Here is an 11,445-nt window from a genome sequence, read left to right on the forward strand (position 1 = left end):
TAACATGTATGTGTGCTCATGTATCCTATTCATTTCTGGACTAATATTAACACCATGGAAGTCTTTGTAGAGGTTATTTTTGGTACCAGTATTATATAAGGGATGCTGAAAAGAAATGCCTCTGAATTTTTTATGTAAAAACTTTTAAGATTTTCAAATTAAACAAATGTTATTAACATTCTATAGTGAGGTGACGAAAGTCAGGGATATCAATATGCATATATAGAAATGGCAGTAGTAGTGTCACACAATGTGTAAAAGGGCAGAGCAATGGTGGAGCTGTCACTTGTACTCATACGATTTATGTGAAAAGGTTCCCAAAGTGATTACGGCCCCACGGCAGGGATTAACAGAGTTTGAACATGGAATGGTACTTTGAGCTAGACGCATTGATCATTTGATTTCGAAAATTGTTAAGGAATTCAATATAGTGAGATCCACAGTGTCAATAGTGTGCTGAGAAACCACATTTCAGGCATTACCCCTCACCACGGAGAATGCGCGGCCAATGATTTTCCCTTAACGACAGACTGCAGTGGCGTTTGCATGGAGTTAGCAGTGCTAACAGACAGATGAGTCCTGATCTCAGTTGGTAAGGGATGATGGTAGGGTTCGAGTGTGGTGCAGACACCATGAAGCCGTGGACCCATGTTGTCAACACGGCACTGTGCATGCTGGTGGTGGCTCCATAATGGTGTGAACCAATCATTGACTGGAAATGGTTATGTTTGGCTATTTGGAAACCATCTGCAGCTATTCATATACTTCATGTTACCACACAAGGATGGAATTTTTATGGATGGCAATGCACAATGTCACTGGGTCACAATTGTTTACGAGTTGTTTGAAGAATATTCTGGACAAATCGCGTGAATGATTTGGTCACCCAGATAACCTGACAAAAATCCAATTGAACATTTATGAAACATCAGTTCATTCACAAAATCCTGCCCTGGAAACACATTCACAATTATGGATGGCTATAGAGACAGTATGGTTCAATATTTCTGCAGGGGCTTCCAACAACTTGCTGAATCCATGCCATGTCAAACTGCTGCACTATGACGGGCCAAAAGAGGTCTGACACAAGGTTAGGAGGTATCCCATGACTTTTAGGCACTTCAGCATACATCTTTATTCTTCACGTCTACATATTTACAGCCCTCTATTATCACTATAAGGCTCCAAACTGTAATATGTAACATGGTAACATGTAATGTAGCTTTGTCAGTGACAGAGAAACAGCGTGCTGTAATCTAGTTTCAAACTTGAAGAGTTCAGCCACACATGGAGCACCCCCTCCTTCAACATGACAATGCCACACCACAAACGACCTGCAACCTCTACAACAATCTGATGTCTTGGGTTCACTGTCATCAATCATCCTCTATAAATTCTCGAAGTGGCCACATTCGATTTTTGTCTGTTTCCAAAACTTAAAGAACACCTTTGACGACTTCACTTTGATAGTGATGATGTGGTGCAAGCAGAGGTGAAGTTGTGGCTCCATCAACAAAATAAAAAATTCTACAGTGGCCGTATCAACAAACTGGTCTCTCGTTCGGAGAAATGTGTTCATCATCAGGGTGACTATGTTGAGAAGTAAGTATGCAGACATGAAGAAGAAAGATGTAGAATGTTGATAATGTTTGTTTTATTGAAAATGCTTTATGTTTTTCACATAAAAATCTCTGAGGCATTACTTCTCAGCACACCTTTGTAAGCATGCTTTGTGAAATTCCCTTTGTCATTACCAATGTTTCTCTCTTCACAAAAAATAGTGAGAACCATGGAAACAACACTAGGACCAAATCTGGAAAAGTTATTAAACTACAAGGAGATGAAATACAAATCTTGATATTTGCCGACAATATTGTAATCCTACCAGGGACAGCAAATAACTTGGAAGAGCAAATGAATGGGATGGATAGTGACTTGAAAAAGATAATAGGATGAGAATCAACTAACAGAAAATGAGGGTAATGGAATGCAGTTGAATTAAATCAGGCAATGTTAAAGGGATTACATTAGGAAATGAGACACTAAAAGTAATTGACGAGTTTTACTCTTTGAGCAACAAAATAACTGATGATGGCCAAGCAGAAAGGAATAAAATTCAGACTGGCTACAGCAAGGAAAGAATTTCTGACAAAGAGGAACTAATCAACATTCATTTTAGTGTTTAAGAAGCCTTTTCTGAAGGTATTTGTCTGGGGAGTAGCCTTATAAGGAAGTGAAACTTGGACAATATGCAGTTCAGACATGAAGAGAACAGACACTTTTGAAATGTAATACTATAATAGAAGAATGAGGAAGGTTAGATGTCCATATCACGTAACTAAGGAGAAGGTATTGAGAATTTATGGTGCAACTTGACTAGAGAGGATCAGTTGAGAAGAGACATTCTGAGGCATCGAGGAACTGTCAATATGGTATTGGAGGAATTGTGTGTGGGTGTCTGAGGGGGGGGAAGAGGATAAAAGTTGTAGAGGGAGGCCACGGAATGAATGCAGCACACAGGTTCAAATGGATACAGGTTGCAGTAGTTATTCGGTGATGAAGAGGCTTGTATGTGACAGACTAGTGTGTAGAGATGCATCAAACCAGTCTTTGGAGGATTTAAAGCCACAACAAACACAATATGCTTATGCATGTGCCCACACACGCAAAAGGATGCCAATGAACATTTTGGTCCAACAAAAGTTGTTCCCCAAAAAAAGATCTGTTGCCCCTAGCCTTCGAAACACCCTGTATATCTATACTAAGGTAATTGCCAAAATACTTAATTTTTAACAAGCATTTGCAGAATGTTTTAGAATTTAAACTAGATTTAATTCTTATAACATACTTTTGTATTAAAATACTATCCCTGCAGCTTGAATTTCCCCAGAAATGATTCCATAGCTCATTTCTGAATGGAGACATGCAGAACAAACCAGTAGCTTAATTTTTAAATTGTTTATAGCAGTAACAAGTCTAATACATAAGACACACACACAGCCGAACCAATGTGTTTCATTAATTCTAGACAGCGGGTTTCCCAATTGAGTGTGTTATCTATCTGCAGTCGCACAAACTTAACACTTTCTACTTCTTGTATTTCATTATTTGAGAAAATTATTTTATAGCTTTTGAACTATGTGTACTGCGTATAGTCAAAACTCAATATTAATTCCTTTGTGCTGATCATCTCTTGATATTTTCAAGCATTTCATTAAGGGGTATAGACTGACACAATTTGTTATTCCTATACTTATATAATCTGCAGAAAGTACAAAATTGTACCTTCTATAACTAAGTGGATGATCATTTATGTATATCAGAAGCAATACAAGACCCACATTACTTTGTTTTATACTGTTGTTTGGAATGTATAATAGACTGTGGGAGTGCAGCATCAAAAGAAACAGCATTCCTATTGTTTACTGTAGCTAAAACCTTTGAAGGCCACTACAGTCATTGTTCTTTGTAGTGGACCATGATACATTCATCTTAGCTCTGAGGAAATCCAAAAATGAGTCCAAGAACTTAATTTTTTTGGTGGAACAGGACGTACCTAATAGGAACTAATTTATAGTGAATCAGTATATGAGCAAGGCGATTCCAATTAACTTTGGTAACAAAACCTGTCATTGTCACTCAAAATTTCCACCCTTTTCACTTACGAGATCCCAGAAACTGAACTTTCTTGTTGATTGTAAATGTTCTTGAACCTCTGTGGCTGCATACATTCGTCAATGGTATTAGAAAGGCATCAGCTACTTCTGCACTTCACTTAAATTTGTTGGTGGGACCAGATACTGCATCAGGTTTCATTGATGCTTATAATTTTCCACAAGAATACAAGAGCTCTATGAAGATTATTTGTCCATGTTATTAGTATCAGTGACTGCATCTTAAATTGTTTATAATTTAATCCATCTTCCATTAACAACTGAAAGCCCTCCACAATACAGAGGAATACCATGTGAGTGGGTGGCAAATTGCCACAAAGAGTTTAGCTGGAAGCTCCCTTTTCGCTATAGCTGATAACCCAAACACCATTTCTCATATAATGCACTGATGTCTCTGGTATTGGGCCAATACCCTCCTAGCATGCTGCAATCATTGCTTGAGGTTGTGAACCAGTATGGGAGGTTTTAGCAACTAATAAACTAGACAAGTTCCAACTGCCCACAGAGCTGAGCACAAACTCCAAACTGAAACCTTACAAAGTAATCATAGTGGACTAACCAATTCAGAAACTGTTTCTAATCCTAGAATGCTTTCTTAAATATGGTTACAGTTTATGGGTTTCATGAACTCACTGAATAACAGATGTTGGAGTTCTGAAAAATTTCATCAGTTACAGCAAAAGCTTCTGCATGGTGTGAAAGCACGACTATGGTGCGCAATTAGTGCAACACAATGATTAGACCAATCTTTTTCCACAGATCATAACTTCTGATCATTACGTGAATACACTACTGCAACCTTTCTTCAGAGGACTAGCAACTAATGAAAATACCCACAGTTATTTCGTGCAGGACAATGCAAGAGCACGCCCTCCCAGTGTGTATATGTTAATTTTACAAGTTGTTTTTGATAAGACTTCTTTCCACGGCTTCTCCTACTTTGTCTAGTTGATTCTTGCTTAAGATCAAAACACCAACTGCCACCCATAGTGCCACACAGTGATTGCAGCCTGCTTCGGCAGTGGTGGTTGAAACAATGTAGAGACCAGACATAGCTGGGAGGGGGGGGGGGGGGGGGAGGGTCCAAAATGGTATTAACGCTACATGGAAAGTACATACGAATTACTAATAACACTAACACAAGTAACACAATGGACACAACATATGTAAATATCTGCACGTTGTGCTGCACTGCTCAAGGGGAAATTGATTCTTAGTCATCCTGTACGGCAGCTGTAATGTTCTTCTGGGAAAGGTGACTTCCTACTGCACGAGTGCTGTTCGATTTTCAGGTTACAGACAGACTGTACCTCCCCCCCCCCCCCCCCCAGCACTTCTTTTCCTGCTCTCCTATGTGAATAGAGAAAACAACTTCGCTAAGCATGTGTTTATATAGTGGAGTTATCTTCAGTTTATTAAATGACTACTTATCTGCAGTTGTCAAGTAGGCATTAAATAAACTAGGTTCCTGTGAGTTTAATTTATGAGTGTGATACTGTCAGTGGCCTATGTAGTGTTGGTGGGAAAGGGACTGGATTGGTAAATGTGGCATTTTGCTGCTGTCTATTGCTACAGCATACTTTAAAGTTGTGTAATTGTGTTGTTGTCACCTGTGAGAATTAATTAATGACCAGAAAGATACTTCACTTCCCTTAACATTAATTGTGAGACTACACAAGTCTTTTCCATTCAGGAACTGCTGGCACTTTTACAGTAGGCTGTACTGAGTGGAGATACTTAACACACATCCACAGCATATCTTGCAAGGTGGGTGTTAATATGTTTGATGGAATATGACTGATCATGTTCAAGTCTGGAACAGTAATCTGCTGTAAAGCACTGATTGACTTAAGTTCAAATACCTGAAATTCTATAACACTTAAGTGACTTATTTATGTTACAGAGGGAGGCAATTTAAGCCTCTGGTCCTCCTCTGAAAGTTGAATATATATTGGCAGCATGTTACACTTGGAAAAGGCTCTTCAGTGTGGTAGACAGTCGACAGCTCCAGCTGTTGAGCTTTTTCATATAGTTGCTCACTTAACAACTGCAAATAAGTACTCAATAAACTGAAAATAACTCCACTATATAAACACAAGCTCAACGGAGTTAGTTTGTGTACCCACATAAGAAACTGAACAGGAAATGAAGTGGGGTATAGTCTGTCCCTAAACCGAAAAGTAAACAGCACTTGCAGTAGGAGTAGTTGCCTTTCCCAGAAGAACACAACACATGTCTAAGAAGCAAAAGAAATTTCGTATTTAGCAGTGTAGGACAGTGTGCAGATATTTATGTAGATTCTGTCATATGCATTACTGTTATCAGTAACTCATATCTGCAATCCTTGTAGTGTCAACACATTTTACGCAAAATAAACACCCTCAGGGCATGTCTGCATACTGCATTGTGGTGTGGTGTGGAAGGTCTCTATGATTGTGTGAAACATCCTGCAGTTGCTTCTTGTGATGCGGTAGGGTAGATGGAGTGGGGAATCATTTGTTCAACCTTCAGTTTGCAGACCTATAATGGAGGGGAGTGCATGAACACAATCTGGTTACCTACCTTCCCTTGTGCTTCTACCCCACGCATCTCCCCCCCTCCATTCTGTTACATCCGCAAAACACAATTTATCCCTCAACAGAGCTTTACTGCACTTAGATGTGGTACACATATTTAATATCTGTTTTTAACCCACCTGATTTAAGAACAAACATTAATTTTAGCTATACTGTTAGAACAATATTTTTAATAATCTGCAATTTTTCCATTAACTGCAATGCCAAAACTATTAGTCCCAGAGAAAAAATGAATAGGACCTTTTTTTTAACAGGAAATTTAATGTACTTTAATTCTGTGCTGGGAAACATTTTTGCTTTGAGCCACTGTTTTTGAGTCGTTACAGGGAAACATAAAAAGTGAGCTTTAAATGCCCAAACCCCACCAGTCAGGATTTTTAGTATGTTGTTCATGACACTCCCTCCCAGCATTGTACAAAAATTTGTGACTATGACCCCCCCTCCATTTTTTCCCTTTGTTGACTGGACTATAATGGTGATGCCGGGACCACATATATCCTTGGACTTTATTTCATTTCATTACAGATAAATGTCATTCTCATGCATTTCAGTACCCTATGGATATATAGTTGTAGCAATTTTCAAATACAGAGTTGTTCATCATTGCCAAAAGTTTTTAATTAAAAGATTCCCTGCAACTCTCATAATCCATGATTATATCAGGTGGCTGTGAGCTCTATAAGCAGGTCGACAGAAGCGTCCGATCCCACGCGTCGGCTTTGACCCATGACGTAAGGGTGTTGTCGTGTGTGACGTCATGACGGCACGGAGTTTGGTTTGAGTGTGGCTGTCTCCAGTTCTGTTTTATCTTATTTTATTTACTTTTCTGATCTGTTTGTTCTATCCCGTGAGTTTTTTTTTTTTTTTTAAAAGACAAAAAACACTAATCAGCTACTGAAGCATCTTTATCTTCTATGGGTTGCAGGGGTTACGACCCCTGGGGAGGTGGGTGGGTATTCATGCATGGCTGTCTTCACTTACACGTTGTAGCTATGCAAGGCATCTAAATTTGTTTATATTTAGTTTGCCCCCCATCCAAAACACCCCATTTGCCGCGCTTGTCCCGTTAGTGTCATTAGGCTTCTTGTGGAAAGTGTGTGTGTTTGTTTTTGTTTCCGCCATATTTGTGACGTCATGGGTCAAAGCAGACAGGTGGGATCGGACGCTTCCGTATTTCCCTATAAGCAATACCAAAGAATAGTCATACATTTTCTGCTATGTCTATCAATTGTCATTTGTTTTATACAAAACATCTGAGGCAAACTTAGGTACTAGACTCAGCACTCTGTGGATTAACTCTATAGTGCAGATACACTAATAATACAGATATTATGGAACCATGGTGTACAACAACTCTTGGTTTCTCACTTACTGCTATTAATTTCAACATAATGTGCATTATGGAGCCAAACATCAGTATTTTGTCCTACCCAAAATAATAAATACTTGATAGTGAAGGCCTGGGTCACATATTAGGTAATGTAAATGTGCCAATATTACCACCAGCTCTCAAACAAGCATTTTAAGGAGAGAATAGTAATGATTATGAATCTTATTTGTTGTGTTAAACAAGTAAGAGGGATTTTTACATCATGAAGACAAGATGAAACTTTTTCTATGTGTGTTTATAGAGCAGGCATTTACTCTGTAGCTCAAAGGCTGCAGACTCTTACCATTTACCAAGGAACTGTCTAAACCTTACCTCAGTAAGACATTTTGAACTGTGTATGCAATATGGAACTCAGTATGCGGGAACTTGGATGGCACAGGAATGAAACGAGTATTCACACCACACATGAAAGCGATTTGAATATATGGAAAAATAAGTAAAAGGAATCTTGCACAAATTGCTTCGAAGATCTAAATATTTTGATATTTTCATCACTGTATATATTCAAGACCATTGTGGCTGCATTAGGAGTTGGCACAAAACTAGAGACCAATGAGATTGTTCATCCCCATAAAACAACAAACACAAAACAACTGTGGTGTATTTCACATAGACTTCAGATTTTTTAAAGAGATCCTAAACACTCCAGTATCAAGTTAATACAAGCTTTGCAAGGAGACTTAAAAAACCTCAAAACTGAGATGATGTTCCCCGCAACCCTACAAAAGTTTCTTATAGAAGAAGAATTCTATAGCATGGGTGGGTACATGAGTAGACAGTGAACAAAAATTCATCCTGTGAATAATAAATTTTATTACCACATTATGAGAAACAGGCATTAGAAATTAGTGTTAGAAAGTAAATAAGAATTATGACCACACGTGTACAATATAAGATACTATTATGTCACAAAATTGTATTGTTTCAACTCTGGTATTGTAAGTTATTATGTAATGCTCATAGCTATGCACTACGTAACATTGTTTATATAATATACTGTGCAAGCAATTATATATATGTACTAGGTATGCTATTATATGTATATATTTTCTTGACTGTAAGCCTAATGACATGCCCTAAGTCACAAGCACATAGTGTACAAAAGGTAATTTATTGGGGGGGGGGGGGGGGGGGGAATTCACAAACACAAATCACCTTTCCACCCCACTATATATTCCTAAAGTAAAATATGATGTTAGCTGATTTTTGGAAATGCAATAGGAACAGTATGAACAGAATAAGTGGGAAGGACGGCCGGAGGGGGCAGGAGGTATCCAAATTCCAACCTGTCATTCAGTTTTAAGATTTCTGTCATTTCGTTAAATCACTATATGAGTATGCCAGTAATTCATTTAACATGGATACAGACAATTTCTTCTCAACATCCTTCTCTAATGTCAAAGTCTTTGTGTTTTTTTTCCCACAAAGATAATTACCAGTTTTGTTAAATTCCTATGCACAACTACAGCTGTGAGATTTGTTTCATGATGGGGTCTTCAAAACAAACTGAACAAATATGGGGTTGAAAAATTTGGTCTCCAAAGGGAAAAAGAGGTGTTAAGGTAGTACAGGAAACTTGAAGTTAATCACTTTAAAACTCGAACTATATACAGTCTCTGCAGCAGAATTACTCCGGGTAGAAATGTTGTATAATCTCAGGCTGTGAGCAGCGCAACCATTCAATCTTTCAGCCAGCAACTGAACAAAATTGACTAGCATAACACTGCCTGTGGACCATCACGTTTAATTAAACTACAACCATATTTACAAAATATTTATTGAGTTATAATCGTGCAATGCAGTTAGGGTAATGTTTACTATATTATCTTTTAGTTGTCATAATTTCATTTGCTGATTAGTCAGAGAAATTTCAGGTTACATTTGAAAATATATTTTATGGCCTTAAGACTTTTAAAAACGTTACAATGTCACTGGCAAAGATATGTTAATAAATGATGCTATCATGAAGAGTGCACAACATTCTGATTTAGTGTTATGCTTTGAACATGAATTACCAATTCAAACTGCATTTTTTGATAATCCTTCTGAACCAGCTATATAAAACTATGCTTTAGGCCTACAATCATTTACTTGCAACTAAAGCTTACAAAAAAATACTGCCTAGGCAAACAGTTTACTGATTTACCTTTTAGTGGGTTTTTTCCCTGGTATACTCAAGTTGACACAGTTAAAAATAAAAGGCAGTCATCTTTTGTTGTAATGCACTCAAATATAGAATGAACAATTAGAAAGTTTTGTGGAACACAGGATAGAAAACAGTTATGTCAATGAAATTTTAAAGTGGGCTTCAAAGATTTTTCGAAAGCACACACAATCCAGATATTGTCTTCAGATCATCTATTGTTCAGGGAATATTTGTTAGTGAGAGATCCGTAAAACATGATTTAATTGAATCACTAACTAGAATTAAACTAACGAATAATCTCAGACATATGATGGAGTTTAAAGGATTAATTTGGCACGTCTCACTGATGATCTGTATTTTGTGAAGATCTGTTATGTCAACACTGTACTATAGGTGGAGGGCGGGGGAGGACAACAAATGAACGTGTTTCAATTTTCTTTGCCTCTACAAATATTGTCTTACCTTGAAACTGGTGGAGTGTATGAGAAAGACAGGAATCTGTTCCAGAACGGATCATTTGGCGATATATTCTCCGATCCAACAAACCGCTGCAAATATTCGTTTGTCGTTATATCACCGTGTCTGCTTGACGAAGTTCCCATTTTATTGGGTTTTCAGGCAAATGTTAGCACTGAGTTTTTCACTGAATATTTCACTTGAACCTTGGTTTCTTGCGACGAAGCGTCACAGCCAACCAAACATTCACCTCCTCCGACGGCGAATGTTGCCACATATCAACAATAATGAAAAGTTCAATGCTAGCGTTAACTAACACATTCTTTTCAACTAAACTTCCTACACAGCCCTACGAAACATCACCGGCCGACACAAATTTGTACGACTTCGATGCTCCACGGCATTTCATTGAGAAAACGCGTGTCTGACTGGAACCAACAGTAAAACTTAACTAATAAAATTTCTTTCTAACCCACAACATCCACAATATATACAAAAAAGGCACTTCTACCTATGTACACACTGGTTTAATTCAAACGCTTGTCATCTGTTCCGGGCAAGCCTTGGAAACGCGTCAGTCATCTTTGCCGACGTAGACTAGCTGGACAGAGACGTAGAATACTCGCCACATGTTGCCACGCACATAGGTAGGAGGCTGTGGTCGATGGGGAGAAGTGTATACGATCAATTTATGTAATGATGATTGTTAATACAAGTTTTGTAGTTCTACGGTTGCGTAAAGCAAAAACGTCGACGGAAGCACATTTTGACTGCATGGATCATATCTTACAAAAGTAAAATTAGGTAAACGTCACGTCTACAACGAGATCATTTTCTGCGAAACACAAACATGAATTGGAAATATCTGTAGATGGGACAAGAAAGCGACTGGTACCTGCCTAGAAGAAGCATTCCATCATTCGTCGGTTGCGATTTAGGAAAACTAACGGGAACCTATGTCAGAGTGGCCGGACGTGGATTTAAATGGCGCATCTCGCTAATACGAGTCCAATTCTATCATATTAAACATTGTTATATTTCGATCGTAGGACCGTAAAGGGACTGTGGCGAAATAGGCCCATGCCAAGAACGTAGGCACAGAGAGGGTGCAAATACTGACAAAGAAGACGATATAAGAATTAACCGTAAGATTTAGGCCCACGTGATTCTGACTGTGCGAAGATGCCCTACACTCGGCCTGAG

At 38.2% G+C, this 11,445-nt stretch overlaps 1 protein-coding gene across 2 annotated transcripts in view; it reads right to left on the reverse strand.

Moving 5' to 3' along the window:
* Positions 1 to 10,832, reverse strand: part of LOC126471018 (dymeclin) — a 168,600-nt gene extending 157,768 nt beyond the window's left edge. For both annotated transcript variants that reach the window (XM_050099079.1, XM_050099078.1), the window contains exon 1: positions 10,249 to 10,832. In XM_050099079.1, coding sequence (XP_049955036.1) covers positions 10,249 to 10,388 — 140 coding nt within the window. In that variant the 5' untranslated portion in view covers positions 10,389 to 10,832. The remainder of the gene's footprint in view (positions 1 to 10,248) is intronic.
* Between the last annotated feature and the right edge of the window lie 613 nt (positions 10,833 to 11,445).

This window comes from Schistocerca serialis, chromosome 3, assembly GCF_023864345.2.
Source record: "Schistocerca serialis cubense isolate TAMUIC-IGC-003099 chromosome 3, iqSchSeri2.2, whole genome shotgun sequence".
Lineage (NCBI taxonomy): Eukaryota > Metazoa > Arthropoda > Insecta > Orthoptera > Acrididae > Schistocerca > Schistocerca serialis.